Source organism: Glandiceps talaboti, chromosome 6 (genome assembly GCF_964340395.1).
Source record: "Glandiceps talaboti chromosome 6, keGlaTala1.1, whole genome shotgun sequence".
In the NCBI taxonomy this organism is placed as follows: domain Eukaryota; kingdom Metazoa; phylum Hemichordata; class Enteropneusta; family Spengelidae; genus Glandiceps; species Glandiceps talaboti.
The window spans coordinates 2,020,674-2,036,802 of NC_135554.1; the positions used below are offsets into that span (position 1 = coordinate 2,020,674).

Consider the following 16,129-nt stretch of genomic DNA (forward strand, 5'->3'; position numbering starts at 1 on the left):
TCAGTAAAATTTACCATCTGTTTCATTTTAGGACAATTTACTGTTTTGTGATGCCTGTGACAAAGGATATCACATGGTTTGTCATAAACCACCAATCATCAAGAAACCGACAGGTATGTTTGAATACCCAATGTACAACAACAATAAAAATAATAATTGTAATAATGATTATAATAATAATAATCTTTTCTTTTGTCAGAATATTTGCAGTAGGCTTACAGATTTATGCCTTCTATAGGCAATTGTTTTGCATTCAGTGTTTTATGTACATTCAAAGTACACTGAATGTTGTGTTTTAGGTGAGTCAACTTATTCTGTTGTGTTTTGGTAAGTCAACTTCCTCTGTTGTGTTTTAGGTAAGTCAACTTCCTCTGTTGTGTTTTGGTAAGTCAACTTATTCTGAATGTTGTGTTTTAGGTAAGTCAACTTATTCTGAATGTTGTGTATCAGGTAAGTCAACTTCCTCTGTTGTGTTTTGGTAAGTCAACTTCCTCTCATTGCATCAGTGCAGTAAGGTCGTATCTGCTATGCAATTGTATAGGCAGATACGACCTTACTGCACTGACGCGACGCTCTGTTGTGTTTTGGTAAGTCAACTTACTCTGTTGTGTTTCGGTAAGTCAACTTACTCTGTTGTGTTTCGGTAAGTCAAATTATTCTGTTGTGTTTTGGTAAGTCAACTTACTCTGAATATTGTGTTTTGGTAAGTCAACTTACTCTGAATATTGTGTTTTAGGTAAGTCAACTTACTCTTGTGTTTTAGGTAAGTCAATGTACTCTGAATATTGTGTTTTAGGTCAATCAACTTACTCTGAATGTTATGTTTTAGGTAAATGGATGTGTGATAAATGCTGCAAGGATATGAACATAGATCCTGCTACTCTGAATTCAGAGCCAGCAACTCCTGCTACTGCAAGTAGTGAAAGTGAAAGTGAAGTCAGTGAAGAAAAAACATCTAAGAAAGGTTAGTGTTTCTTCTGAACTTTCTTCAGCCTTTCTGTGTGTCATTTATATATAAAGTTTTATAGTTTTTACTCTCAGAATGCATGTTGATTAAGTTTGATGTACTGTCATTAACTTGTTTGAATGCCAGCTATACACATCATTCACTTTTTGAGCTTTGAATAATACTAACTTTTTATTAAAAATCTTGACCTCCCAGAGATATCGATTTAGCACATAAAACCCCCAAAATAAGTAAATAGATTTTGAATGCATTCACAAAATGCTTGACAAACTATTGAAATATTCTATTGGATGAAAATTCAAATATTCACTTATTGGTATAAAAAGTATTTGCAAAGTTCATTTTGATGAGATAGAAACAATTCAGGCCAAATTGAAACTGAATGCCTTCCGTAAGGGCAAAGTCTTTAGATTTAAACTGAATGCCTTCCGTAAGGGCAACGTCTTTAGATTTAAACTGAATGCCTTCCGTGAGGGCAAAGACTTTAGCTTTAAACTGAATGCCTTCCGTTAGGGCAACGTCTTTAGATTTAAACTGAATGCCTTCCGTAAGGTCAAAGTCTTTAGATTTAAACTGAATGTCTTCCGTTAGGGCAACGTCTTTAGATTTAAACTGAATGCCTTCTGTAAGGTCAAAGTCTTTAGATTTAAACTGAATGCCTTCCATAAGGTCAAAGTCTTTAGATTTAAACTGAATGTCTTCCGTAAGGTCAAAGTCTTTAGATTTAAACTGAATGCCTTCCGTAAGGTCAAAGTCTTTAGATTTAAACTGAATGTCTTCCATAAGGTCAAAGTCTTTAGATTTAAACTGAATGCCTTCCGTAAGGTCAAAGTCTTTAGATTTAAACTGAATGCCTTCCGTTAGGGCAAAGTCTTTAGATTTAAACTGAATGCCTTCTGTAAGGTCAAAGTCTTTAGATTTAAACTGAATGCCTTCCGTAAGGTCAAAGTCTTTAGATTTAAACTGAATGCCTTCCGTTAGGGCAACGTCTTTAGATTTAAACTGAATGCCTTCTGTAAGGTCAAAGTCTTTAGATTTAAACTGAATGCCTTCCGTAAGGTCAAAGTCTTTAGATTTAAACTGAATGCCTTCCGTAAGGGCAAAGTCTTTAGATTTAAACTGAATGCCTTCTGTAAGGTCAAAGTCTTTAGATTTAAACTGAATGCCTTCCGTAAGGGCAAAGTCTTTAGATTTAAACTGAATGCCTTCCATAAGGGCAACGTCTTTAAATTTAAACTGAATGCCTTCTGTAAGGTCAAAGTCTTTAGATTTAAACTGAATGCCTTCCATAAGGGCAACGTCTTTAGATTTAAACTGAATGCCTTCCGTAAGGGCAACATCTTTAGATTTAAACTGAATGCCTTCCATAAGGGCAACGTCTTTAGATTTAAACTGAATGCCTTCCATTAGGGCAACGTCTTTAGATTTAAACTGAATGCCTTCCGTAAGGGCAACGTCTTTAGATTTAAACTGAATGCCTTCCATAAGGGCAACGTCTTTAGATTTAAACTGAATGCCTTCCGTAAGGTCAAAGTCTTTAGATTTAAACTTAAATGCCTTCCGTAAGGGCAAAGTCTTTAGATTTAAACAGAATTCATTTTTTCCTTCGGTAAGGAAGGATATGCATTAGGGATAAAAAGTCTGTGTCTGTGTCTGTATCACCATTTTCTAAAAAACATGTGGATCAATTCAAACGAAATTTGGTAGATGTGTACCGTAGGGTAATGGCTAGTCTATCAGCTAGCCCTCGGATGTTCTTCCGATAAAATACGACACACAGCCAAACAACGCTATCGAGGATGGAACATCCGAGGTCTAGCGATTGTCATCAGGATATAAATAACTGCCAATCAGAGAACCGTATTAGCGACAAGCACAAACAGAGGACAATAGCTAAATTTTCATGCATATTCATCTTAAGGAGGGGCTTGTAAAAATAACCACCAATGCATTAACTAAAATGTGTGAATGACAACGTCTACACACTCATCAAACACAATTACCATAAACTGATAAGACATAGTAATGACATAAATGTGTTTGTCAACACCTGCATGCAGAGATTGAATATATTAAAGTATATATATGCATATATGGCCCAACCCACCACTTATCGTAATCTCAATGGAATGTCCGGTCTGAAAATGACATTTGCTAGACTGTTCGGGCAAGCCCTCACATGAGAACTTCGTTCGCTTATAGTTATAGCATCGAAAGAAAGCCTGAACGTCTAGCAGCAAGACTAGGTAATGGCAAGAACTGATTAGGTTTTTAGGTTTTGGTAAACATCCCATGAATATTAATGAGCAATTGCATAATTAATGGTTTTCGGTAATTAGGATAGTATATCTCAAGAATGCAAGCTTCAAATTCAATATAATTGGCACATACATTTGCAATTTGTAAGCACATCTGTCCTGAAAATATTATCGATGCAGCTTTCAGTTTTAATATGTTATTGGCATATTTCTATAGTTAGATCTTTTCTGGTCAGGATATGTTGTCTCAATTTGACGCAAATTAAAAAAAAAATTAATTGTTCATGATTAGTTCTGCAGTTGTCTTTACTGAAGTAGCAATTAATGTAGGTAGAGTTATTTTGTGTTTCCCTTGGGTCTGCAGACTGCATTGGCTTGAAAAACATGAGAAAAAATATCGAAGTTGGGGTATTTCAGTGATGCGCACTGACCAGTAACAATTCCTTCTTTTTTCTTGGCCTTTATTAAAACTCCTTCCACGGTGGGAGCTATGTGACAACGTTTTTTAAAAGCTTCACATTACATGTTGTAGTTGGCCATAAGATCGCATCTACAGGCAATCATGCTGGAGTATTCGCTGACATAAGTTCATACGATTTCTTCACTATTTCAAAATTTAAAATCTTGTTTTTACTTCATTCGATACTCACGCTTGTTTCTGTTTCTGTTTCTAAAAACATGGATGAGGAGATCGTCGGTCAAACCAGGTCAGCTTCCACTTCCGGGTGAAATCACCAGCTTTCTAGCCAAGATAAATCCATACGGTCTCTCCTTCGATCAAAATTGAAAATCTTCTCTCTTTTTTAGCTCCGCTGTCAGCGAAAGCTGAAAGCGTAGCTTTAGGTATAGGTGGGTATTGAGGTATAGAGAGTAGAGTGAATCATAGGTGTCTGTCAAACTTTTATATTTTTACTATCTACTCCGGAAGTGACAGTCGGAATTCTTCGATATTTGGTGTGCATGTTCCCTGGGGGGAGGCTATTCAGATTTGTTCATGCCAAGTTGATCTGTGCCATTTTCAATTTTTTATGATTTTTTTTCATAAAATGTCATTTTCATCAACTCCTTGAAAACCTCTTATTAGATTGCTTTGATATCTGGCGTGTTGATTCGCAGGGGGTAGCTTACTCAGATTTGTTAATTTCAAGTCAGCACATCCTCATTTTTATTTTTTATGATTTTTTTTTTGTAATTTGAAAAAAAAATGAATATGTTAATGAGCATAATGACCGACGCCATATTGGAAATCAGTCGACGAGACTTTAAGTAAACTGACACTTTTCAAAAGACACTATTGACGTCAAACAAGCAATGTAATATGTGCTATAGTCATAATTCTACGCATTGGGCGCCCAAATGACAAGCGTTTGTTCGAAACAGGGTTGTAAACTTCAAATCCAATTCTGCACCCTTCTACATAATCAGCCAGTCCGCAACATCCTCATTTGCATACTCTATCCTGATTCGACCAGAAGCTGAAGGTGACCTCATTTGACCGAGCGATTTTCCACAGCAAGTATCTTGAGTATCAACACAGGACGTTCTTGGTACTCACTAAAATCACACTTCAGACCCACTATAAAAGTGTGATGTTTTCAGATAACATGTAACTTGTGGTTAATTCTATATTGTCGTGCAATTTGGAATGACAGTGAACCAGAATTCAGACAACTTGCGTAAGGAAGGGCATGCCAGGCATGCGATTGAAGTTATGGCCGACAGTTCACATGTAAAGTTAAACGACATGAACGTGTCTTGCCTTTCCAAAATGCAAATATTTGGCAAGTAAAAATAATTAAAATAATTACAACTTTAATTTGGCTTCAGACTTTACATTATGTTTTGCGTATCTTTCCCCATTTTACATGTAAATCCGAAAAGGTTCTCTCTCATCATGTCATCAGTGTCAGTGATCATACCGCGCGGGGCTGCTTTGAGTACGAACGAAGTGAGGCATGTTGAGGTATTTTGTTGAGAATTATAAATATTGCGAAATGTCAAGTACAAGGTTTAAATACAATGGAATGATGAAAAAAATGGCAGAGTCTGCTGACAGGGGCCGGTCACAAGAAACACTGTGAATTAAAATATCAGACGATGTATGTATTAATCGCCGACAATCCACCCGTATGCACGAGGGACTAACCCGGAAGCAAGTCGTTGTCGCTGCGTTCAGAGTGTCATTATTCACAGAATTGTTGTTTTCGAGTGAAAACCCGTCTTGAATTGTATAACTCTAACAAATGAAGACATGTCAAGTTATATTTTGAAAGTTGTATCGCTAGTTTGAGACGATTTTCTCACGTACTATAGTACTATCGAGGCTTACTCGGAAGTAGTAGGACCTTACTCCAGTTCATCGGGAAGTTTAGCCAGTCCGATAATTCTTTCTGGTTTAGTTTACAACACTTTTGATCACGCAGATTTTGTTGTTGTGATGAAAAGAAATAAAAAAAAGATCATTTCAACCATTTCGTTGTGTTTTCTTTGTGAAAGGTAACCGAACATGAACGAGTGTTACCACTGTAACGTATGGCTGAGAATGACTCTCTTCCGGGTACTTGAGATTGTCGCCGTACGGAAACTAAGATGGCGATTAATACATTTCTTCCCTATATATATATCTACCACAACTAGTACAAGTTGAATGTTGTTGACTTTGTAAATTTGTTAGAAAATTGAAATTGAAATTGCCTCAAAATTATTTTAGATCCCTAGTTTATTTCATTCATCATTACAATTTTCCAGGGTTACAGCTGTAAGACACTGGAATTATTTATAGCCAACCTCAAAATCCTCTTTTTTTCTTTTTCTTGTGTGCATTTCCCAGTCATTTTTTTCTGAGATTTTGTGCAATTTTTCATAACAGTAGATTTTTGTCATAAAATGGTGACTGTGGTATAAAAGTACAATACATTACCAACTTCTGTGTAAAATGTGTTTTATAGTGAGACATCATATGAAACCACTAACCACTTTATTGCATCGCTAAAACAAAACTGCATAGTGAAGAGCTGAAGACCTGAACCACTTCTACATGTCACCAAAATAAAAAATTAAATTAAAAAAAACCAGCGGAGCTATTCTGACCGATAGGTCGCTTGTTTTAATATAAATCTTTTGATACTAAGGGCGAGTTTGCTGCCAGAACGCGATCATTTATTTGTATTTACATATTATCACAACAATGCAAATGAGATAAGTAAATGTTGTTACTGTGTTGCAATGTTGGGCAGTGTACTCAGTGGTTTAATTGCGTCAAATTTTCCCTAATTTTCCGACATTGATTGACTTTGTTCTAGACTGTTCAAAGTATTCGGGTTGCTTGTATATCAAATATATATCGATAAGTTTCTATAAAAATCTGATTTTTATATTCCGAGAAACCAAGCGAACTTGAAAGCCATGGAAATTCACCTCATTGTGGCGTGCATCGCGAAATTCTTGTACCGAGAGTTACATAAAGGGTATTGCCGTAAACGAGCTGTATAGAATCAAAGTATAGACTGGTATCATGCTTTCCATAAAGTATGTAAACTTTCTGATACATACTAGCAATGTTACAATGGTTTGAATTGTGTTTATTATTTGCTGTGGAAACTAGTGTACATATCGTGGGTATGTAGGGGATCGCGAAGGCAGAGTGAAGTCGAGTCAAGCTTTCCTGTACTGAAAATAGGTAGCGAACATTTGAACAACTTTTTCGACAACTAACTTTTACAGGGACTTCAAAAATCACAGATATAGAGCTAACTAATAATTCATTATTTTCAAATGTTACCAATAAGCAATCCATACATTTTTTCTGTATGCATGGGTAAATGTATGTTTGTATGTGTATCTCTGTAAATTTGAATAGTTTCATTTCAAAAACCATTACACTTGTTCCACTACATACTTCGATTGATATCACAAACTCCTTTCAGATTTCTTATACAATTGTAGTTTTTTCACACCTTTTTGCCAATTCAGGGGTATATCATGTACTAATAGCCTACTATAACAAGATTGTTGCATTCCAGCAATTATTATGTGTAGGAACAAAAAACTCAATATTACCCTTACGGAAGGCACTCAGTTTAAATCTGGTTGTGTGATAGAATGTTTAGCATGATACAACAGATAATCATTAGGATAGCAGCAAAGTATCCAAATACAACCATAACAATAGCATATGTCCTGTAAAGCTTGTTGGTGTACCTTTAATGAATAATATGTAGGATTCTTGGTATATTAGGCTATATCTTACGACTGCATACTTCAATTTCAATACAATTCAGTACATACATTAAAAATAACAAATTGTATATGTCCTACAAAGTTAGTTGATGTACCTTACAGTGTTAATGAATAATTTGCATAATTAATGATTTTTGGTAATTAGGCTATATCTTAAGACTTCAATTTCAATACAATTCAGTACATACATTAACCATACTAAATTGTGTATGTCCTGTAAAAGTTGTTGATTTCGCTTGAAGATTCAGTGAATAATTTGCATAATTAATTATTTCCGGTAATTAGGCTATATCTTAAGACTGCATACTTCAATTTCAATATAATTTACTTCATACATTAAACATAACAAAGTTTATATGCCCTATAAAGTTTGTTGATGTACCATTACAGTGTTAATAACTAATTTGCATGATTAATGATTTTTGGTAATTAGGATATATCATAAGAATGCATTTCAATATCATTTAGTACATACGTTAACAAAGCGGATATGTCCTATAAAATTTGTTGATATAGCTTACAGTTTTGATGAACAAATTGCATAATTAATGATTTTAGGTAACTAGGCTGTATCTTAAAAATGCAAGCTTCAAATTTGTATAATATGGTACATATATCAACCATAATAATACGCACCTGTCCTATGAAGTTTGTTGCTACAACTTTTACCTTTAATGAGTATTTTGAATAATGAACAATATTCAGTAATTAAGCAGTATCAGGCACTCTTCAAATTCCATATAATTTGGCACATACATTAACCTAAGAAAGCATGCTTGTCTAAAAAAAGCCTGTTACTATAGTTTTTTTTTTTAGTTTAATGAGTTATTTACATAATAAGTGTTTCCCTTATGGGAGGCATTCAGTTTAAATCTGGTGAATATATAATTAGGTAGTGTAATTTTATATCCAATTTGTCATTTTTTTTGTATTCTTTATTTAATGACCTTTCCAAATATATATAGATGTTTGAGAGTTAGATAACCAAATTTTCCAAAAACTGTTTGAATGATAACCATGATGCAGTCATACCCAAAAGTGCATAGACACCCCAGGAAGTCAATTTCTAAAGGGTTAACCTAATCACTGAAAATCATTAATTATGTAAATGAGTCATTAAAACTAAAAGCTACATCAACAGACTTTTCAATACATATGGCCTTTGGTTTGTTTGAAGTCAAGTATTAAATTATAATTTATGTCATTTGAAGTTTGCATGAATAACATATAGCCTAAATACAAAAAAAAATTAATTATGCAAATGAGTAATTAAAACTACAAGCTATATTATCAAACTTTATGTGACATATGCACTCTGTTATCATCAATGTATGTACCAAATTATATTGAATTTGAAGTGTGCGATCTTAAGGTATAGCTTTATCAGAAACCATTTATTATGCCAGCTGGAAATTAATATTCATTGAATGTTTACCAAAGTCTAATTAGTTATTGCCATTACCCTTAACCAAATACCATCTTGTTGTAGGTTCATCTTTCTCATATCATGTGTAGTTGTTTGCTATTTCATCAATTATATTCCTTCTATGTCTAATTATTCAGCTATAGAGGGTAGTATTTTGCCAACACCATCAGAATCCCCTGAGCCCACTGAAAACATGGAAATTGATGAAGAATGCAATAAAAAGGAGGATGAAGAAACACTAGATGATAAAAATGACAATATTGTAGATTCCAAAAAGTCAGCCAGGTATGTATGGTTGGTTGGTTCGCAGTCCCTCTATCACTGGTCTTAAAACGCCTATTGTTAAAAGTGTGAATCTGTGAGTGTCATGTTCTCATGAACATTTGGTTATCCGCAAAGCATTTATGATGCGTTCGGCTAGAATCAAGCACCATTTCTCATCTATGTTATTAGTCCCCGCCGGACGAAGTCCGGGACGGGGACTTACGGATTGGGTTCCGTCTGTCCGTCCGTCCGTCCGTCCGTCCGCAGCCGTTTCTTAGAGATGCCTGGGCCGATTTTTTTCAAACTTGGTACAGGGGCAACATGCTATGGCATACATATGCACGTCAATTTGTTTTATGATACGATCCAATATGGCCGCCTAGCAGCCATTTTGTTTGCGAATTTTCCCTGTCTAAAGCTATAACTCGGACATGCTTTAACAGATCTCATTCAAAGTTGGTATTAGGACAGTGTTCTATGACATACATGTGCATATTCATTGTTGTTGTGATACGATCCAATATGGCCGCCTAGCAGCCATTTTATTTGCAAATTTTCCATGTCCAAGGCCATAACTCGGACATGCTTGAACCGATCTCATTCAAAGTTGGTATTAGGACAGTGTTCTATGACATACATGTGCATATCCATTTTCGTTGTGATACGATCCAATATGGCTGCCTGGCAGCCATTTTATTTGCAAATTTTCCATGTCCAAAGCCATAACTCGGACACGCTTGAACAGGTCCCCCCCCCCCATACCCGACCTTCCTTTATTGTTGAATGGTTTATTCCATCATGTCATCTTGAAGAGTAGGCATGTTCCATGTCCAACGAGCAGACACAACATATCTAAGTCTGTTTGATTTAGGTTCACAAGTGTTGTTGCGTGATCAGAGTAGTGATATCAAGAAAATGACAACATAAAGTGCCAGTTCCTTAAAACCCAATCATAGCAGGGACTATGTCATTCTGAATGACTTGTTATAATATTAATCTTAAGTCTGCTATCAAATCTGACATTAATAGTTTTCAGTCAAAATGTTAAGTGAATATCTTCTTATTTTACCTGCAGTCCAAAATCTGATAGTAGCCCATATGTTGCCACGCCGACAGCACAGACTGCTAATCTTCCAGAGCAGTCAGCTAAGTCAGGCATACCTAGTGATCCCGCCAACTGGACCATCAAAGATGTTGTCAACTACTTCAGAAATGAAGGTTTTCCTGAACAGGCCCATGTCTTTGAGGAACAGGTGAGTACCTAGTCTTGCTGCTAGACGTTCAGGCTTTCTTTCGATGCTATAACTATAAGCGAACGAAGTTCGCATGTGAGGGCTTGCCCGAACTGTCTAGCGAATGTCATTTTCAGACCGGACATTCCATTGAGATTACGATAAGCGGTGGGTTGGGCCATATATGCATATATATACTTTAATATATTCAATCTCTGCATGCAGGTGTTGACAAACACATTTATGTCATTACTATGTCTTATCAGTTTATGGTAATTGTGTTTGATGAGTGTGTAGACGTTGTCATTCACACATTTTAGTTAACGCATTGGTGGTTATTTTTACAAGCCCCTCCTTAAGATGAATATGCATGAAAATTTAGCTATTGTCCTCTGTTTGTGCTTGTCGCTAATACGGTTCTCTGATTGGTATTTATTTATATCCTGATGACATTCGCTAGACCTGTTGTAAGCAGATGGGTTTACACTCAATTCAGGGTAGTATTCGCAAGTAAAATAGAAAGAATTGCACTTTGCCCGAAAGCGTCACTTGTTTAGGTTTGAAAACACTGGTAACTGACTGACTGAAATTTTTACCTCCCGTAAGGAGGTATTAAGATATTGATGTCTGTCTGTATGTCTGTCCGTCTGTGTGTGTGTCTGTCTGTGTCATCATTTTCTTAAAAACGGCTGGCTCAAATACAATGAAATTTGCTACACATCTTCCACATGCTAATGGCAAGAACTGATTAGATTTTCATAAACATGCAATCAACATTAATTAGTTATTTGCATAATTAATGGTTTTGAGTAATTAGGCTAAATCTTTGGAACATATGCTTCATTTGGTGCATATGTTCACTATAACAAGGTGCATATGTCCTATAAGGTTTGTTGATATAGCTTAAAGCTTTTATGACTAATTTGCATAATTAATGACTTTCAGTAATTAGGCTATTTCTTAAGAATGCAAACTTTCAGATAATTTTGTATATGTATTAATGGTCGATGCATGTGTGATTTAAAGCTTGATATTGTAACTTATAATCTATATGGTTAATTTGCATAATCAATGTTTTTTTTAATAATTAGGCAATATGTTAACCATGCAAGCTTCAAATTTCATTTAGTTTCATATAATTAATGTTCCAATTAAGTGGTACATCATGTATAATAGCTATAGTATAATAGCTGTAGCTATAGAATTTTGTATTCCAATAATATGTAGGCCCAAAAATCTATGATTTTGCCCGTCTTGAATTGTATAACTCTAACAAATGAAGACATGTCAAGTTATATTTTGAAAGTTGTATCGCTAGTTTGAGACGATTTTCTCACGTACTATCGGGGCTTACTTGGACTTGGACCTTACTCCAGTTCATCGGGAAGTTTAGCCAGCCCGATAATTCTTTCTGGTTTAGTTTACAACACTTTTGATCACGCAGATTTTGTTGTTGTGATGAAAAGAAATTAAAAAAAGATCACTTCAACCATTTCGTTGTGTTTTCTTTATGAAAGGTAATCGAACATGAACGAGTGTTACCACTGTAACCAGGAGGGTCTATGCTGTAACGTATGGCAAGGGTTCGACATACACGCTGGTCCGCTATCCCGCGAGTCTAGTCTTTCTGTAAGGACCAGTAAAGGTTACTAAAATGCCCATTGCAGGTAGTCCGACAGGATAGTGACTTTTCGATAGGTATATTAGGGAGCTCAGAATTCAAACCACCGGCTTATATGATGAATTCACGGTCATAGTAAAATTCATTTGATTTTTAATTTGCTATTTTGACCAACTCCGGTTGTCTAATCGCGATAAAATTATGATTAGTTTGGAAACGGGGGTAGATTTTCTATGATTCCGTGTCATAAAAGCATGTGTTGTGTAGTTTTCGAAAAGCACACCCGGTGGGAAAGTCGCCCAACAGGCGATCTCGCGCCATTGCTGTACTACGTGGAACTTTATTCTGGCGGGGTGTCTCTTGAAAACGGGAATAGCGAAGGGTGAGCCAATCAAGTGAGACCTTTCAAATGTAGCTAATATTATAGCCAATAAAATTAGTTGTACGATGATATGTGTATAATAAGGGTAAGGCTGGCCTCTACACTGTAACAAGTAAATTAGTAAAGTTGAAATCTTTGTCGCATGATTCCGTAGTCTTTCTAAACAGTAATTTTTAGATCAGTTAGTATTTAAACTACGTTTCTGAGTTAATTATTCGGTAGGTTATTGACGAGCTCCCTTTGTAAAAACGCTGTACAAATTGAATGTCAGCGTTCGCCCGGGCCCGGCCACATTCAACGGAACTAAGTGAAGCTCAATCATAACAATGGTGGCTGTCAAAATCGAAGACGCAATTTGACCGTGTTGTTATTTCAGTGAGTTTATTCAGCAAGAAAACTACATGTTCTATGTTTTTGTACTTCCTACATGATGTGATGATCGTTTTTTTTTTACCGGTACAACTTACAGCCTACAATGAAACTGCTAACTTAGTTAGTAACACTGACACGATTCCGTGTTCCGTGTTCATGTTTTTGGGCACATTTCTAAATACGCGAAACCAGTTATTGTATGTGTAGTGGATATTGATATTCAGTTTGAAAAATTAAAATCCTGAACTTTATTTTGCGAACGGTTTTGTCATTTCTTAGTAATTATAGGGCCGACTGTATCACGTTTAACGTTTATATCAACCCGGAAGTACATAGACACGAAAATAGATGAAGTGACTTGTACATGTAATTAGTAACAAAATTTTGCTGTAACTGCTGGTAACCTTCAAATTTATTTATTTTTATGTTGTAAATACATTCTAATATGCACTAAGGACAACACTATAAAGACTTGCTCTATGGGAAGGTAATTTTTTGTCTTTTAAAAATGCAATAGTTAGATCAATGTGTACCTGAAATGTTATGTAGTATTTAAGCTAGTAATAAGACCACATAACATCTTATTACTCCACCCCCCCCCCCCCAATTAAGACAAACTACTCACAGAAAGCAACAAAAAAAGAGAAGAAGCTCCAAAACATAAAAAAGAAAATAAAATTACAGTAAGGAGTTGATGATGCACAAACAACTACAAAGAAATAGACAGTTCAATTACAACACAGAGTTTGAAATAAATATGGGGTTTGGAAAAGTGAATTAGAAGTAGAGCAAAAACTAAGAGAGATGAAGAGCCTAAGTGAACAAGCGAAAGCACTTAAAGACAGGACCACCACATTTTTTGCAGGACTACTACGTTATCAATTTTACTAGTCCTGTGGGATAGTGACTTTTTTACTCCAGTGTCGAACCCTGTTGGCTGAGAATGACTCTCTTTCGGGTACTTGGGATTGTCGCCGTACGGAAACTAAGATGGCGATTAATACATTTCTTCCCTATATATATATCTACTACAACTAGTACAAGTTGAATGTTGTTGACTTGGTAAAAATGTTAGAAAATCGAAATTGAAATTGCCTCAAAATTATTTTAGATCCCTAGTTTATTTCATTCATCATTAAAATTGTCCAGGGTTAAAGCTGTAAGACACCGGAATTATTTATAGCCAACCTCAAAATCCTCTTTTTTTTTCTTTTTCTTGTGTGCATTTCCCAGTCATTTTTTTTCTGAGATTTCATAACAGTAGATTTTATCTACTTCTTACCCTTACTGTGATACATTTTATCTACTTCCTACCCTTACTGTGATACATTTTATCTACTTCCTACCCTTACTGTGATACATTTTATCTACTTCCTACCCTTACTGTGATACATTTTATCTACTTCCTACCCTTACTGTGATACATTTTATCTACTTCTTACCCTTACTGTGATACATTTTATCTACTTCCTACCCTTACTGTGATACATTTTATCTACTTCTTACCCTTACTGTGATACATTTTATCTACTTCCTACCCTTACTGTGATACATTTTATCTACTTCTTACCCTTACTGTGATACATTTTATCTACTTCCTACCCTTACTGTGATACATTTTATCTACTTCTTACCCTTACTGTGATACATTTTATCTACTTCTTACCCTTACTGTGATACATTTTATCTACTTCCTACCCTTACTGTGATACATTTTATCTACTTCTTACCCTTACTGTGATACATTTTATCTACTTCCTACCCTTACTGTGATACATTTTATCTACTTCCTACCCTTACTGTGATACATTTTATCTACTTCCTACCCTTACTGTGATACATTTTATCTACTTCTTACCCTTACTGTGATACATTTTATCTACTTCCTACCCTTACTGTAATACATTTTATCTACTTCCTACCCTTACTGTAATACATTTTATCTACTTCCTACCCTTACTGTGATACATGTTATCTACTTCCTACCCTTACTGTAATACATTTTATCAACTTCCTACCCTTACTGTGATACATTTTATCTACTTCCTACCCTTACTGTGATACATTTTATCTACTTCCTACCCTTACTGTAATACATTTTATCAACTTCCTACCCTTACTGTGATACATTTTATCTACTTCTTACCCTTACTGTAATACATTTTATCAACTTCCTACCCTTACTGTGATACATTTTATCTACTTCTTACCCTTACTGTGATACATTTTATCTACTTCCTACCCTTACTGTGATACATTTTATCTACTTCCTACCCTTACTGTGATACATTTTATCTACTTCCTACCCTTACTGTGATACATTTTATCTACTTCCTACCCTTACTGTAATACATTTTATCAACTTCCTACCCTTACTGTGATACATTTTATCTACTTCCTACCCTTACTGTGATACATTTTATCTACTTCCTACCCTTACTGTAATACATTTTATCAACTTCCTACCCTTACTGTGATACATTTTATCTACTTCTTACCCTTACTGTAATACATTTTATCAACTTCCTACCCTTACTGTGATACATTTTATCTACTTCTTACCCTTACTGTGATACATTTTATCTACTTCCTACCCTTACTGTGATACATTTTATCTACTTCCTACCCTTACTGTGATACATTTTATCTACTTCCTACCCTTACTGTGATACATTTTATCTACTTCCTACCCTTACTGTAATACATTTTATCAACTTCCTACCCTTACTGTGATACATTTTATCTACTTCCTACCCTTACTGTAATACATTTTATCTACTTCCTACCCTTACTGTGATACATTTTATCTACTTCCTACCCTTACTGTGATACATTTTATCTACTTCTTACCCTTACTGTGATACATTTTATCTACTTCCTACCCTTACTGTGATACATTTTATTACAGTAAGGAAGTAGATAAAATGTAACATTTTATCTACTTCCTACCCTTACTGTGATACATTTTATCTACTTCCTACCCTTACTGTGATACATTTTATCTACTTCCTACCCTTACTGTAATACATTTTATCTACTTCCTACCCTTACTGTGATACATTTTATCTACTTCCTACCCTTACTGTAATACATTTTATCTACTTCCTACCCTTACTGTGATACATTTTATCTACTTCCTACCCTTACTGTAATACATTTTATCTACTTCCTACCCTTACTGTGATACATTTTATCTACTTCCTACCCTTACTGTGATACATTTTATCTACTTCCTACCCTTACTGTGATACATTTTATCTACTTCTTACCCTTACTGTGATACATTTTATTTACTTCCTACCCTTACTGTGATACATTTTTTAGCGTAGCTTTAGGTATAGGTTGTATAGAGTATAGAGTGTATAGGT

At 35.1% G+C, this 16,129-nt stretch overlaps 1 protein-coding gene across 1 annotated transcript in view; it reads left to right on the top strand.

The window, feature by feature from the left end:
- LOC144436452 (histone acetyltransferase KAT6B-like) overlaps nucleotides 1–16,129 on the top strand; it is a 32,779-nt gene that overhangs the window by 12,583 nt on the left and 4,067 nt on the right. Inside the window, exons 4-7 of the mRNA XM_078125251.1 lie at nucleotides 32–113; nucleotides 830–964; nucleotides 9,028–9,175; nucleotides 10,230–10,407. Coding sequence (XP_077981377.1) covers nucleotides 32–113; nucleotides 830–964; nucleotides 9,028–9,175; nucleotides 10,230–10,407 — 543 coding nt within the window. The remainder of the gene's footprint in view (nucleotides 1–31; nucleotides 114–829; nucleotides 965–9,027; nucleotides 9,176–10,229; nucleotides 10,408–16,129) is intronic.